At 49.4% G+C, this 16,477-nt stretch overlaps 1 protein-coding gene across 1 annotated transcript in view; it reads left to right on the top strand.

Moving 5' to 3' along the window:
• Window positions 1-275: 275 nt before the first annotated feature.
• The window catches only part of LOC140428142 (integral membrane protein 2B-like), a 41,893-nt gene continuing 25,691 nt past the window's right edge, over window positions 276-16,477 (top strand). Inside the window, exons 1-2 of the mRNA XM_072514254.1 lie at window positions 276-461; window positions 7,748-7,882. Of these exons, the coding sequence (XP_072370355.1) occupies window positions 375-461; window positions 7,748-7,882 (222 nt within the window). The 5' untranslated portion in view covers window positions 276-374. The remainder of the gene's footprint in view (window positions 462-7,747; window positions 7,883-16,477) is intronic.

Raw genomic sequence — 16,477 nt, 5'->3', positions numbered from 1 at the left:
CGGTTCGGGGCGTTCACAGGGGGCGGGGCGCCCGGTTCGGGGCGTTCACAGGGGGCGGGGCGCCCGGTTCGGGGCGTTCACAGGGGGCGGGGCGTCCGGTTCGGGGCGTACACAGGGGGCGGGGCGCCCGGTTCGGGGCGTTCACAGGGGGCGGGGTGTCCGGTTCGGGGCGTTCACAGGGGGCGGGGCGCCCGGTTCGGGGCGTTCACAGGGGGCGGGGCGCCCGGTTCGGGGCGTTCACAGGGGGCGGGGTGGTTCGACCTCTTTTGGGACTGCGTCACGCGGATGATTTCGACGGGACGGAGTGAGGCGGTGGAGCGCAGACGGGACTGAGCTCAACTGTTGTCGCTGCAAAACCAGATTCGGTCGCCGCCATGGTAAAAGTCTCCTTTAACTCGTCGTTGAGTCAGAAGGAGCCAAAGAAGGATGAGAACAACGAGGTGCTCATCATCCCCGAGAAGGTACGTTTCTACCGGTGCGGGGGCGGATTGTTCGGCGTATATAGGCTGCTTCCGAGGAGACCGACTTCGTGCGGCTTGTTGGTCGGGCTCCTGGTTCCATTTTATAATCTTTGGTGGCTCGAATCCGCCCGCCAGCCCCGGCGATAGGCCTGGGTAATCGACCCCGGTCTCCGATGTGGAAAGAAAGGACTTTAGATTGTCCGGGAGCGGATGTAAAATGGCTGACTGCACTGAGGCCCGTCCTCCTTGTCGCCGCTGACTGGCTGCCTCCTCTTTCCTCTCTGGAGGAAGGAGCGGCGTCATTGGGAAAAATGCAGGGACTCTCCACACTCGGAGATCAGATAATGGTCTCAGTTTGTAATCTGCCGACTCTCAGTCTGTGTTGGCATGGGACTAATCAGATCTGGACGTGGGGAATGTTATGGGTACAAATACTGAAGAGACATGTCAGGGAAAACGCAGCAAGTCAAAACAGGAAAGAGATTTAGCAACTGTAGAGACATGTAACTTTTAAGAAAAGAATTCCCAGTTACCACACAAGATTCCATGTTTTTAAGGGAAAATCCTTTACTGACATTATTAAGTTAACACATCCTGCAAGCGCATGTACTTTAAACCGAAACTCTTGGTTCGTGTTGCTCGTCCCAATTGATGGCATACATAGGTGGACATCTCCATAGATTTTAAAAACAACAGAGATGTGTTCAAACAAAGTAATCTTCTAACCCCCACAGCTCATCTTCCAACTTTAGTTATTTTTAAATCTAAACTTGTCCACTGATCTGGAAAGTGTATGGGTACTTTCAAAATCTTTGTTTACAATGTATTGGATATCGTAACTCCCTGCAACTGCCCCCCCCCCTCCACCAAGCTTACAGTTTGACTTCAAACCTTCTGAACTGTCACAGACAACCTGTTTCTCAAGTGATATTCTGAGAAGCCACCATAATCCAAGGTGCAAAATATCTCTCCTGTCAACCCTTTGTGCAAGAATTAAAAACAACCAAACAAAAAATATTTTATTAAATGCATTAATAACAAAGACAACCAAAAGTTTGTCAAAGAGCTGGCAGCATTGATGGAGGAAATCCCAGAAAATGGGACTTTGGTGTTCTTTGAGCTGCCTGTCAATGATCGGGTGAAGGGGAGTGCTACAGGCTGGAGTCTGAGGAACAGAATTGACAGTTTCTATTACCTTCTAATAAAAAATTCTAGGCACTAAACAGGATATTATGGAACACATCTTAACATTGTACTTTGAAGACTTGGTCAGTGAGGAATTGAGGAGCATCTTAAAGGAGGAAGGATGAGTTTTATGATGGGAATTACAAAGCTGAATGCTGATACAGTTACCAATGGTGAAGTGATTATTAATCTTTATTAGTGTTACAAGTAGGCTTACATTCACACTGCAATGAAGTTACTGTGAAAATCCCCTAGTCGCCACACTCGGGTGCCTATTTGGGTTCACTGAGGGAGAATTCAGAATGTCCAATTCACCTAACAAGCAGGTCTTCTGGAACTTGTGGGAGGAAACCCATGCAGACTCTGCACAGACAGTGACCCAAGCTGGGAATCAAACCTGGGTCCTGAGTGCTGTGAAGCAACAGTGCTAACCACTGTGCTGCCCTGAAAAGAGGAGATTCACGAGGTCAGAATTTGGATATTTTGGAGGGTGGTTGTAAGGCTGGAGGATGTTATATTGATCGGAAGCATCTGGATGAAGCTTCAAGTCTATAACATCAATTTTGCAATTTCGGGGACTAGGATGTGCGTCAATAATGATGGGTGATTGATGAGTGGGATGTAATGTATTGCTTATAGCAAATCTTTCAGTATGATCACTTTCAGTGACATACTTCCTGTTCCTTTCCCTGGCATATTTCATTGATAATGCCTTGTTTACTAAGTTTACCAAAAACCTGAAGCATGCCATAGGAGGTTTACTACTAAAAGTCTATCGCTGTAACGTGATCTCAGGCATGTCAGCAATACCATGTGGGATCTGCTAATATATAATTGATGGCAGACTTTGTTATTTATGGACAATGTTATCTGAGAAGTGTTGCACAATGTGCATTGGAACTTCTTGTCCAGCAAGTTTGATCTGTAAAGTTGAGTTTGTGATAACTTCAAAACTATCATCCCAGACGATGTGATACAGTTCAGTCTTAACATCAAAATCAAGTCAATATATCAGCACATCAATCTGATAGTGCTGTACAGTGATGCAGTTGTCTGCATGTATTCGTGAATTCCATCAAATGTACTGAATAGAAATAGGCCATTTGGCCCAACTTGAGATACTCCAGAGTCGTCTCCCCTCATCCAGCCTTTCACCATGTCCATATCCTTTTTCTCTCAAGTGCTCCTCTAGTTTTCTTTTGAAAGTGCTATTTGCCTCAGTTGCTTGTGGGAGCAAGTTCCATGTTTTAATCGGGCGAAAAATATTTTTCCTTATTTCTTTATTACTCTATTGAATTAGTAATTGCATTCTATTTAAGGCACCTACCACAAGTAGTCATTTTTTTCTGCATCTACCCTGTCCAAATCAGTCAAATTTATCTGTTCTGGTAATCCTCATAAATTCTTTTTACACTTGTTTAATTGTTCTGCTTGATGATGAAACAATGTTGGTCTGTGAATAGTGACATGTCTCCTCCAAACAAATTACTAGATGTTTGGTTTTGTTAACTTTGACTTAAGTATTTCCCTTTCCACCTTCAATAAATGTTGACTTGTCATAGAGTCACCAGCACGTTAACTTTCTCTCAGTTTGCAGTCTTGTGCAAGTGCCCAGAAAACGCCACCCTGTAGGGGCTTGATAGCAACGCTAATTCTGTCATAGTTCAGTCTGCACTTCTGCCTTTATTCAGTTGAGGATTTCATGAGGATTGTTCAATTAGCTATCACTAATGAGATCCCTCGTTATTTATTTCTTCTCCCCACCACCACCGATCCAAAATGAGTGCATTGAGCTCAAATGTGGGAAATGGTGGCACCACTGCACCTGCTGAGAGATAGTAACTGGATTTAACTAGTGAATGCTGTGAAGTTTTGTAAACATTGGTTTACATAACAAACCTAAAAACTGATGTTATGTAAATTAATGGGCTGCATTGCAAAATCCCTGCAATCAATGTTGGGAGTTCCTTTAATTTGACTTGTGAGGATTGCATTGTTTTCCAAATCTACGATGGGGTACATAAAATCTATAAAATCATGGTTGGTGAATTGTACAGTTTTTAGTTCCACATTCTAAATAGAATGCTGAGGCAATGGAAGGCACAACCCAGAATGAGGAAACAAAGAAGAACTTGAAATTGTGTTTTTAGTTAGAGCAATTTCATTGGAGCAAAGATGATTTAAGGAGTGAAAAAACATCTTCACATGTACACTGATGACACTCTGCTCTATCCCAGCATCACCTCAGAGTGTCATCAGTATACACGTAAAGATGTTTTTGAAATCGCTCTTTTAATTATCTTTGCTCTAACTAAAAACACAATTTCAAGTTCAACAACTGAAATTGCAGTCATGAGCTCTCTAAGAACGTGACTGGCCTTTTAAAATGTTTATACTGACTTGCATTTATTAGCCCATTCTTTGTCAAATGCCAATCGATTAATTTTGTCGCAGTTTATTGCTTCAAAGTTTTCCCCATTATTGATGTTGGACTGATGACATGTTGCTGCGTTTACCCCCCTCCCTATTTTTAAACAACTGTGTCACATTTGCAATCCTCACCACTCTTCATGGGGGACATGGAATATAGCAGGATCTTTATGAATTCCACAACCACTGAAGCTTGCATATTACTGCACATTCTGGGAATTTAATTTTAATTGACCCAAAATGTATTTTGCAGTTACCATAAAATATTCTTCTATGCTATATTTTATATACCCCTGGAGTCCTATATGGAAATTGATTTTGTGTTGAACCTGATTTTGAAAATTAATCTGCATGACCCAATTGAATACTTTATACACATCAAAGTAGCATCTGTTTTCATTAAACAGATTCCTTCCTAGCATTTAAAATTATGTTTTCGTTCCAGATAATTTTTAAGTCTGACTTGTACTTGGGAACAGTGAATAAACCGATTTTGAATTATGCAGATTTGAATTCCGTGAAGGATTAAATAATTTGGTATTAACTTATTGTTAAATCTGGTTCATTTGTGCTGATTTAATTGTCCAAGCCTTCAATCTCACTGTTTCTTATGCGTAAAGCATTGAGATGGAAACTGAAGTAAATCAGTGTTTTTGTGCTTTATTATTATCAGTACTATGAAAACATTAGGCAGTTTGACAATTCATATGGAGAGAGAATGGTGTATTTCTGCTGTGGATATCTTCTCCAGGGCAGAATAAGTTTATCTTTCAGGGTGTTCTTTGATACATTGTATCCTTGATTGATAGTGTAGAGCTGTGACATTCAAAAATAAAATGGGGGTCAAACTGAAATTTCAGCTGATAACACCTGATATAGTGCCTTTAATTAACACTTCACAATGTGTTTCACGGGCAATAAAGTACAAAATAGAAAGTGGAACAATTAAAATTGGAATGCTCGAGACCAGAGTGAGGTGAGTGCATATCTTCTAGGATTGTAGGCTGAAGGAAATTACAAGAGACAGGGAGGAGTGCGGCTAAGGAGAGATTGAAAACAAGGAGGAGACTTTAAAAATCAAGATGTTGCTTGACAGGGAGCCAAGTAAATCAGCAAGCACTGAGGTAATGGTTGAACAGGACTTGGTGTGAGTTAAGGGATAGGCAGCTGAATGTATTAGAGGATAGAGTGTGGCAGACTAGCCATGAGTGTGTTAATATAGTCCAGTCTAGAGGTACCAAAGGAATGAAAGTCTGTTTTAGCCTTGTGAGCTGAGACGAGGGTGAAATTGAACAATGTTACAAAGATGGAAATAGGTGGTCTCAGTCATGGTGTCAATATGTCGTTAGTCGCTTATCTTTGAGGTAAAATGACAAGAGGTTTCAAACAGACTGGTTTAGTCTCCGACTACCAGGGAGAGGGGTTTGGAATCGATAGCTAGAGAAGGGACCAATAACAAACAATAGTAGGGATGGTAAATTTCCACCATTTGGTCGATTTCCAACATTGACATCTCGCAAATCTGTCATTGTAGCAGGAACGGACTGCAGAGTTGTGATTGGAGAGACACCATCTGTGAGGAACTGGGCCTCCAGCCACAAATTCTGTCTCTCCCATGCTGGCTGTTCTAGCTTCTCCAATCACAGGTTTCCTCCATCCTGTATGATTGGAAGAGCAACAGTTTGGGAGATTCCAATGGGCAACGATCTTGACTACTTGCCTCCCTTGGCAGCAGCTGTCTCTGGCAGCTTAGACACTACTGCTACCAAAGCACCCAGTGATGGAAAATCTCCATGGAAGGCAGCTCCCCCTTCCCTAGCAGTGTGGATTCAAGTGGCGGCAGCTAAAGAGGGGCCTAGGGGGCAGAGACCAACCGATCGTGCTGTTTTGATTTGGCTTGTGTCTAGGGTTATGCTAATTTTAAAGCTTTTTTTATATATTCATGGTGTGTGAGCCTTTTTATACATTCATGGTATGTGGGCATTGCTGGCTCTGCTAGCATTTGTTGCCCATCTCTAATTGCCTTGGCAAAGACGTGGAGTTAAAATGGGCTCGCGTTGGAAAATAGTTTGCTGTAGTCCTTTACTTCACTTTAATCCAGTAAGGTCAAAGATGCTGGGGCTGGTTTAGCACAGTGAGCTAAACAGCTGGCTTGCAATGCCAGCAGCACTGGTTCAATTCCCGTACCAGCCACCTGAACAGGCGCCGGAATGTGGCGACTCGGGGCTTTTCACAGTAACTTTATTGAAGCCTACTTGTGCCAGTAAGCAATTATAGGGGCTGGTTTAGCACACTGGGCTAAATCGCTGGCTTTTAAAGCAGGCTAAGGCAGGTCAGCGGCACGGTTCAATTCCCGTACCAGCCTCCTCGAACAGGCGCCGGAATGTGGCGACTAGGGGCTTTTCACGGTAACTTCATTTGAAGCCTACTTGTGACAATAAGCGATTTTCATTTCATGTTTCTTGTTTGTTTGCACTTCATCCCATATCAGATGCTGTAGCCACCTGAGCAAAAACTAGCAGGTGCAAGTTTACTGTGTATTAGAATCTGCAGAAACCCAGACAGCATTGATACAAGCAGCCATCTGCATAGTAATGTCGCAGCCATCTACATAGTAATGAGCGATCCCCGGGAACAATCGAAACATTTTGAGATAAACAAGGCCAAGCCAGACTCCTCAGTGCCAGCAGGAGCCAACACAAAATAGGTTAACGGACAATTAAAGACCGCCCAACGATCATGGAACAGCTCCAGTATTGGAGAAATTGAACCAAGTGATTGGAACAAAGTCCAATCACTTGAAACCAGGTACGGGGTCCGCCCCGAAGGGCGGAAAGCCCCTGGGGACTATAAAGTAAAGCCCCCAAGTTCAAATCGTCCTTCTTGACAGGGTCACTCAGCAACGCGAAGCAACCCCTGAGAGTGAACTGTCCAGCGGCCTCCAAGCAAGTAAGTCTCAAGTCAACGCTCGCTACGAGATAGGCGCACCTAGCTACCAGTCCATACCAGCTTTTGAATCCGACAGACTCAGGACCTGAACGAAAAGCCATTTGTTCCCATGACCTGGTGGGCCAGTCCGAAGCTAAGTATTGGCCTGTTAGTGATAGAAATAGCTTAGAAAGTAGAGTTTACGCATGAGTAGTGATTTACTGTTTATAATAAATGTGCTTTGATTTGAATCTTACTAATTGATGTGTTGAGTTATTGATCATTACTTGAACTTGAACCTCGTGGTGGTATCATAAAGATACCTGGCGACTCTAGAGCAAAGGTTATAAAACGGAGCCAATCGAACCAACCAAAAGTTAGCACCAATGCTAACTGCATTGAATGCTGAATTGCTGAGGTCACTTTACTGATTTGACATGCATCCATTATTTGACATGCATCCATTGGGCCAAAGTCTTGACCATAGTAGAAGATAAACAGGAAAAACTAATGTTTCTACACACTTTTAAGTCCAATAACTCCATCCATTTGGAGTGGCCAAGACTCATTTGCATTTACTACAAATCATAATGTGCTGTTACAGAAGGACAATTAGTCGGATATAAATGCACTTAGATCACAGGCCAGAGTTGGATGCAAAGTTCTCAAAGTGCAGAATTCTGCAGATTTGAAGTGTTGGTTCTGGTGTCATCCTGAAATAGCATATTTTTTTTAAAATACAGGATCAAGAGGAAGCTGTTGTTCCATTTCGACGCCAGTCTCGTGTCTGGTGCTGGTGCATGTGTCTTGGACTAGCTCTCATGCTGTCTGGTGTGGTGGTTGGTGGTGCATATCTCTACAGATATTTTATCTTGCAGGTAGGAGAACGTTAAATCAAATTAACTTTTTAACTGACTGCTTTGATTCAATTTAAATGTGTGAGAGGGAGTACAGATGTTCTGAAATGCAAGGATGACTGGTATTATAGAACATAGAACGATACAGCGCAGTACAGGCCCTTCGGCCCACGATGTTGCACCGACATGGGAAGTCACAAAAACAAAAGCCATCTAACCTACACTATGCCATTATCATCCCATATGCTTATCCAATGAACTTTTAAATGCCCTCCATGTTGGCGAGTTCACTACTGTTGCAGGTAGGGCATTCCACGGCCTCACCACTCTTTGCGTAAAGAACCTACCTCTGACCTCTGTCCTATATCTATTACCCCTCAGTTTAAGGCTTATATCCCCTCGTGCTAGCCATTTCCATCCGCGGGAGTAGGCTCTCACTGTCCACCCTATCTAACCCCCTGATCATTTTGTATGCCTCTATTAAGTCTCCTCGTAACCTTCTCTCTAACGAAAATAACCAAGTCCATCAGCCTTTCCTCATAAGATTTTCCCTCCATACCAGGCAACATCCTGGTAAATCTCCTCTGCACCCGTTCCAAAGCTTCCACGTCCTTCCTATAATGAGGTGACCAGAACTGTATGCAATACTCCAAATGCGCCGTACTATTCTTTAGATTTAAGTTCATTTGACACTATCTTGTCCAGTAAAAACTTAATTTTCCTGCATGACAAAACTGTGTCGGAACATCTGCACTGTATTGTTCACGATATACTCGCGTTATGTAAAACTTGTGTTGTATATTCAGTCTTGGTGCTGCAGTTTGCAACTAAAATCATTTTGGGGAGAAAAACCAGTTAGGATTAAAACAGTATCATTTCCCACATCCTTCCTCCTCTTCTCCTCCCCCCCCCCCCCCCTTTCCCTCCTCCCCAACCCCCCTTTCCCTCCCCCACCCCCCTTTCCCTCCTCCCCCACCCCCCCCCTTTCCCTCCTCCCCCCACCCCCCCTTTCCCTCCTCCCCCTCCCCCCCTCCCTCCTCCCCCACCCCCCCTTTCCCTCCTCCCCCACCCCCCCCTTTCCCTCCTCCCCCACCCCCCCCTTTCCCTCCTCCCCCACCCCCCCCTTTCCCTCCTCCCCCACCCCCCCTTTCCCTCCTCCCCCACCCCCCTCCTTTCCCTCCTCCCCACCCCCCCTTTCCCTCCTCCCCACCCCCCTTTCCCTCCTCCCCACCCCCCCCCCCTTTCCCCTCCTCCCCACCCCCCCCTCCCTCCTCCCCCACCCCCCCCTTCCCTCCCCCCACCCCCCCCTTTCCCTCCTCCCCCACCCCCCCTTTCCCTCCTCCCCCACCACCCCCCCTTTCCCTCCTCCCCCACCCCCCCCTTTCCTCCCCCACCCCCCCCTTTCCCTCCTCCCCCACCCCCCCCTTTCCCTCCTCCCCACCCCCCCCTTTCCTCCTCCCCACCCCCCCCTTTCCCTCCTCCCCCACCCCCCCCTTTCCCTCCTCCCCCACCCCCCCCTTTCCCTCCTCCCCCACCCCCCCTTTCCCTCCTCCCCCACCCCCCCTTTCCCTCCTCCCCCACCCCCCCTTTCCCTCCTCCCCCACCCCCCCTTTCCCTCCTCCCCCACCCCCCCTTTCCCTCCTCCCCCACCCCCCCTTTCCCCTCCTCCCCCACCCCCCCTTTCCCTCCTCCCCCACCCCCCCTTTCCCTCCTCCCCCACCCCCCCTTTCCCTCCTCCCCCACCCCCCCTTTCCCTCCTCCCCCACCCCCCCTTTCCCTCCTCCCCCACCCCCCCTTTCCCTCCTCCCCCACCCCCCCTTTCCCTCCTCCCCCACCCCCCCTTTCCCTCCTCCCCCACCCCCCCTTTCCCTCCTCCCCCACCCCCCCATTCCCTCCTCCCCCACCCCCCCATTCCCTCCTCCCCCACCCCCCCATTCCCTCCTCCCCCACCCCCCCTTTCCCTCCTCCCCCACCCCCCCCTTTCCCTCCTCCCCCACCCCCCCTTTCCCTCCTCCCCCACCCCCCCTTTCCCTCCTCCCCCACCCCCCCTTTCCCTCCTCCCCCACCCCCCCTTTCCCTCCTCCCCCACCCCCCCTTTCCCTCCTCCCCCACCCCCCCTTTCCCTCCTCCCCCACCCCCCCTTTCCCTCCTCCCCCACCCCCCCTTTCCCTCCTCCCCCACCCCCCCTTTCCCTCCTCCCCCACCCCCCCTTTCCCTCCTCCCCCACCCCCCCTTTCCCTCCTCCCCCACCCCCCCCGTTTCCCTCCTCCCCCACCCCCCCCGTTTCCCTCCTCCCCCACCCCCCCTTTCCCTCCTCCCCCACCCCCCCGTTTCCCTCCTCCCCAACCCCCCCCGTTTCCCTCCTCCCCCACCCCCCCCGTTTCCCTCCTCCCCCACCCCCCCTTTCCCCTCCTCCCCCCACCCCCCCTTTCCCTCCTCCCCCACCCCCCCCTTTCCCTCCTCCCCCACCCCCCCCCTTTCCCTCCTCCCCCACCCCCCCCTTTCCCTCCTCCCCCACCCCCCCTTTCCCTCCTCCCCCACCCCCCCTTTCCCTCCTCCCCCACCCCCCCTTTCCCTCCTCCCCCACCCCCCCCTTTCCCTCCTCCCCCACCCCCCCCTTTCCCTCCTCCCCCACCCCCCCTTTCCCTCCTCCCCCACCCCCCCCTTTCCCTCCTCCCCCACCCCCCCTTTCCCTCCTCCCCACCCCCCCCCTTTCCCTCCTCCCCACCCCCCCCTTTCCCTCCTCCCCCACCCCCCCCCTTTCCCTCCTCCCCCACCCCCCCCTTTCCCTCCTCCCCCACCCCCCCCTTTCCCTCCTCCCCCACCCCCCCCTTTCCCTCCTCCCCCCACCCCCCCCTTTCCCTCCTCCCCCACCCCCCCCTTTCCCTCCTCCCCCACCCCCCCCCTTTCCCTCCTCCCCCACCCCCCCCTTTCCCTCCTCCCCCACCCCCCCCCTTTCCCTCCTCCCCCACCCCCCCCTTTCCCTCCTCCCCCACCCCCCCCTTTCCCTCCTCCCCCACCCCCCCTTTCCCTCCTCCCCCCACCCCCCCCCTTTCCCTCCTCCCCCACCCCCCCCCTTTCCCTCCTCCCCCACCCCCCCCTTTCCCTCCTCCCCCACCCCCCCCTTTCCCTCCTCCCCCACCCCCCCCCTTTCCCTCCTCCCCCACCCCCCCCTTTCCCTCCTCCCCCACCCCCCCTTTCCCTCCTCCCCCACCCCCCCCTTTCCCTCCTCCCCCACCCCCCCCCTTTCCTCCTCCCCCACCCCCCCCCCTTTCCCTCCTCCCCCACCCCCCCCTTTCCCTCCTCCCCCACCCCCCCCCTTTCCCTCCTCCCCCACCCCCCCCCCCTTTCCCTCCTCCCCCACCCCCCCCCTTTCCCTCCTCCCCACCCCCCCCTTTCCCTCCTCACCCACCCCCCCCCCTTTCCCTCCTCCCCCACCCCCCCCCTTTCCCTCCTCCCCCACCCCCCCCTTTCCCTCCTCCCCCACCCCCCCCTTTCCCTCCTCCCCCACCCCCCCCCCTTTCCCTCCTCCCCCACCCCCCCCTTTCCCTCCTCCCCCACCCCCCCCCTTTCCCTCCTCCCCCACCCCCCCCCTTTCCCTCCTCCCCCACCCCCCCCTTTCCCTCCTCCCCCACCCCCCCCCTTTCCCTCCTCCCCCACCCCCCCCCCTTTCCCTCCTCCCCCACCCCCCCCCCTTTCCCTCCTCCCCCCACCCCCCCCTTTCCCTCCTCCCCCACCCCCCCCCTTTCCCTCCTCCCCCCACCCCCCCCCTTTCCCTCCTCCCCCACCCCCCCCCTTTCCCTCCTCCCCCACCCCCCCCCCTTTCCCTCCTCCCCCACCCCCCCCCTTTCCCTCCTCCCTACCCCCCCCTTCTCCGTTTCCTTCTTTAGCATGGCCAATTTACCTATCCTGTACATCTTTGGGTTGTGGGGGTGAGACCCACGCAGACATGGGGAGAATGTGCAAACTCCATGCGGACAGTGACCCGGGGCCAGGATTGAACCCGGGTCCTCGGTGACATGAGGCAGCTGTGCTAACCGTGCCGCCCATGGTCTTTGATACTTTACCATTTCTCCTCATGGAAATGTACCGTGACTGTATTTGAACCACCTCTTTAATGGCAGCCCATTGTTCTTGCAAGTCTTTGATTCCAAATTACCTAGGAGGTCCAGACTAATGAACTGAAGACATGATAGAAATGCCACTGGCATCCAGGGAGTTTAAAATTCCATTAATAAATCTAATATCAGTGATGATGACCAATATACTAGTGTGGGAGGTTTACTAGAGCTCTTCGGAAGGGTTTAAACTAGTTTGGCAGGGGGCTGGGAACCAGAGCTATGGATCAGAGGATAGGGTAGCTGTTGAACAGGCAGAAATGGTATGCAGTAAGTCTGTGAGGAAGGATAGACAGTTGATAGGGCAAAGTTGCATTCAGTGGGATGGGTTAAATGTCTGTTTCAATGCAAGGAGTGTCAGGAATAAGGGAGATGAACCTAGAGCATTGATCAGTACTTGGAACTACGATGTTGTGGCCATTACGGAGACATGGATTTCACAGGGGCAGGAATGGTTGTTAGATGTTCCGGGGTTTAGATGTTTTAAGAAGAATAGGGAGGGAGGTAAAAGAGGAGGAGGAGTGGCATTGTTAATTAGGGAGTGCACCACAGCTGCAGAAAAGGAGGTAGTTGAGGAGGGTTTGCCAACTGAGTCAGTATGGGTGGAAGTCGGAAACAAGAAAGGAGCAGTCACTTTATTGGGAATTTTCTATGGACCCCCCAATTGCAGCAGAGAGATGGAGGAACAGATTGGGCGTCAGATCTTGGAAAAGTGCAGAAGTAACAGAGTTGTTGTCATGGGTGACTTCAACTTCCCTAATATTGCCTGGAACCTCCTTCGTGCAAATGGTATGGATGGAGCAGATTTTGTCAGGTGTGTACAGGAAGGATTCCTGATTCAATATGTAGATAGGCCGACTAGGGGGAGGCCATATTGGACTTGGTTCTAGGCAACGAATCAGGCCAGGTGTCAGATGTCTCGGTGGGTGAGCGTTTTGATGACAGTGACCACAACTCCTTGACCTTTACCATCGTCATGGAGAGGGATGGGAACACAGTATGGGAAGGCATTTAATTGGAAGTGGAAAATTATACTGCTATTAGACAGGAGCTGAGGAGCATAAAGTGGGAACAATTGTTCTTGGGGAAATGCACAATAGCCATATGGGGATTGTTTCAGGAGCACTTGCTGCAAGTGTTGAATTGTTTTGTCCCACTGAGACGAGGAAGGAATGGTAAGGTGAAGGAGCCTTGGATGACGAGAGAAGTGGAGCTTCTAGTCAAGAGGAAGAAGGAAGCTTCCGTAAGGTTGAGGAAGCAAGGATCTGACTCTGCTCTAGAGGGTTACAAGGTAACTAGGAAGGAACTCAAATGGACGGAGGAGAGCTAGAAGGGGGCATGAAAAAGCCCTGGCGGGAAGCATTAGGGAAAACCCCAAGGTGTTCTACACTTATGTGAGAAATAAGAGGACGATCAGAGTGAGAGTAGGGCTGATCAGGGATAGCGGAGGGAACTTGAGTCTAGAGTCTGGAGAGATGGAGGAGGTCCTAAATGAATACTTCGCTTCAGTATTCACTAGAGAGAGGGACCTTGTTGCCCATTAGAACAGTGTGAACCAGGTTAATAGACTCGGAACAGGTTGATATTAAGAAGGAGGATGTGCTGGAGATTTCGAAAAGCATCAGGATAGATAAGTCCCCTGGGCCTGACAGGATATACCCAAGGTTACTACGGGAAGCGAGGGAGGAGATTGCTGCGCCGTTGGCAATGATCTTTGCGTCCTCACTCTCCACTGGAGTAGTACCGGATGATTGGAGGGAGGCGAATGTTGTTCCCCTATTCAAGGAAGGGAATAGGGAAATCCCTGGGAATTATAGACCCATCAGTCGTATGTCTGTGGTGAGCAAAATATTGGAAAGGATTCTGAGATGGGATTTATGATTATTTAGAAAAACAATAGTTTGATTAAAGATAGTCAGCATGGCTTTGTGAAGGGCAGGTCATGCCTCACAAGCCTCATTGAATTCTTTGAGGATGTGACGAGACACATTGATGAAGGTCGGGCTGTGGATGTGTATATGGATTTCAGTAAGGCATTTGATAAGGTTCCCCATGGTAGGCTCATTAAGAAAGTTAGGGGGCATGGGATACAGGGAAATTTGGCTGTCTGGATACAGAATTGGCTGGCCGAAAGAAGACAGTGAGTGGTGGTGATGGAAAGTGTTCTGCCTGGAGGTCGGTGACCAGTGGTGTCCCGCAAGGATCTGTTCTGGGACCTCTGCTCTTTGTGGTTTTTATAAATGAATTGGATGAGGAAGTGGAAGGGTGGGTTAGTAAGTTTGCCGATGCCACAAAGGTTGGTGGAGTTGTAGATAGGTTGGTGGAGTTGTAGATAGGGTTGTTGCAGGTTACAACAGGACATTGACAGGATGCAGAGCTGGGCTGAGAAGTGGCAGGTGGAGTTCAACCTTGACAAATGTGATTCATTTTGGAAGGTCAAATTTGAATGCTGAATACAGGGTTAAAGGCAGGATTCTTGGAAGTGTGGAGGAACAGAAGGATCTTGGGGTCCACGTACATAGATCCCTCAAAGTTGCCATTCAGGTTGATAGGGTTGTTAAGAAGGCGTATGGTGTGTTGGCTTTTGTTAACAAATGGATTGAGTTTAAGAGCCGCGAGGTTTTGCTGCAGCTTATAAAACCCTAGTTAGACCACACTTGGAATATTGTGTCCAGTTCTGGTCGCCTCATTATAGGAAGGATGTGGATGCTTTGGAGAAGGTACAGAGGAGATTTACCAGGATGCTGCCTGGACTGGAGGGCATGTCTTATGAAGAAAGGTTGAGGGAGCTAGGGCTTTTCTCACTGGAGCGAAGAAGGCAGAGAGGTGACTTGATAGAGGTGTACAAGGTGATGAGAGGCATGGATAGAGTGGATAGCCAGAGACTTTTCTCCAGGGCGGAAATGGCTGTCACGAGGGGACATCATTTTAAGATGATTGGAGGAAGGTGTAGGGGAGATGTCAGAGGTAGGTTCTTTACATAGAGAGTGGTGGGTGTGTGGAATGCACTGCCAGCAGAGGTGGTGGAGTCAGAGTCATTAGGGACATTTAAGCGACTCTTAGACAGGCACATGGACAGGAATACATTGAAGGGGTGTAGGTTAGGTTGATCTTAGAATAGGACAAATGGTCGGCACAACATCGTGGGCTCAAGGGCCTGTACTGTGCTGTACTGTTCTATGTTCTATAACTACTGAATTGTAATAAAGACCCATCTCATTCACTAATGCCCCTTTTAGGAAAGGAAATTGCCACCCTTATCCAGCCTGGCCTACATGTGACTCCAGACCCACAGCAATGTGGTTGATTCTATGAAAAGGCCTAGCAAGCCACTTAATTAAAGGGCAGTTAGGGTGGGGCAATGAATGCAGGCCAGGCCAGCGATATCCACATTATGAATAAAGTGGGTAAAATGAAATTAAACAGTGTGAAGTGAGTTGTTTTTTTTCTCCCAAACTCTAAAATGTAACTAAATGGTACAATGTTAGAACAGGTGCAGGGATAGATAGCTAGAAATGTGTGTACGCATCTTTGAAGGTTACAGTACCGGTTGAGAAGGCTGTTTTTAAAATAAGAGTCATGAAATAAGCAAGGAAATCATTGTGAACCTTTAGGCTACAGCAATAGTATAATTTAATTGTGGGCACATGATACCTTTGCTCACAGCACTGCGTTTACCTGCACCACATGACTAGTGGTTCAAGGCGGTGGCTCACTACCACCTTCTGAAGGGTAACTGGGGCTTGGCAATAAATGCTGGCCTAGCCAGTGACACCCGCAGCCGTTAAAGAATATAAAACAAATGTTTCTTTAGGAAGAATATTGACCTTGGATACAATGCCAAAGGGATTTACTAGAGTAGTACCAGTTACATCGTGAGATTGGAGAAGCTTAAAGCAGAAAAGGTTAGGAGGAGAATTAATAATTGTTCAGAATGGTTTGATAAGAGTACAAGAGGAAGAAACTGTTCCCTGTGGCAGAAGGCTTGGTAACCGGAGGAAACAGATTGAAGTTCAAAGATGTGCAGTTAGATGGATTGGCCATGGTCAATTGCCCTTTAGTGTCTAAAGGTTAGGTTAGGTGGGGTTACTGGGTTAAAGGGAGAGGTTGGGAGTCTGCCCCTAGGTAGGGGGTACCCTTCCAAAGGGTCAGTACAGACTTGATGGGCTGAAAGAATCACTACTGTGCAGAAGGAAACCAAAGTGATTAAGCATTTATGAAGTTATTGATCAGGACTGCATTCCCTGAAAGGGTGGTTGAAAGCCAATTTAATAGTGACAGTCAAAAGCAAGAACTGGATAAATACTTGAACGGAAAGAATTAAAATGTGTACAGGGAAGAGTAAATGGGATTAATTGGATTGCTCTAGCTGGCACAAGCAGGAATTGTTGAATTGCCTCCTACATCATCCTGAATTATTTTGTGACAGTTTTAAAAAATAAATTTAGAGTACCCAATTCATTTTCCCCAATTAATGGGCAATTTTAGTGTGGCCAAT

Source organism: Scyliorhinus torazame, chromosome 8 (assembly GCF_047496885.1).
Source record: "Scyliorhinus torazame isolate Kashiwa2021f chromosome 8, sScyTor2.1, whole genome shotgun sequence".
Taxonomy (NCBI): Eukaryota; Metazoa; Chordata; class Chondrichthyes; order Carcharhiniformes; family Scyliorhinidae; genus Scyliorhinus; species Scyliorhinus torazame.
The sequence above is the reverse complement of the archived record's forward strand: the minus strand, read 5'-3'. Positions and strand labels throughout refer to the sequence as shown.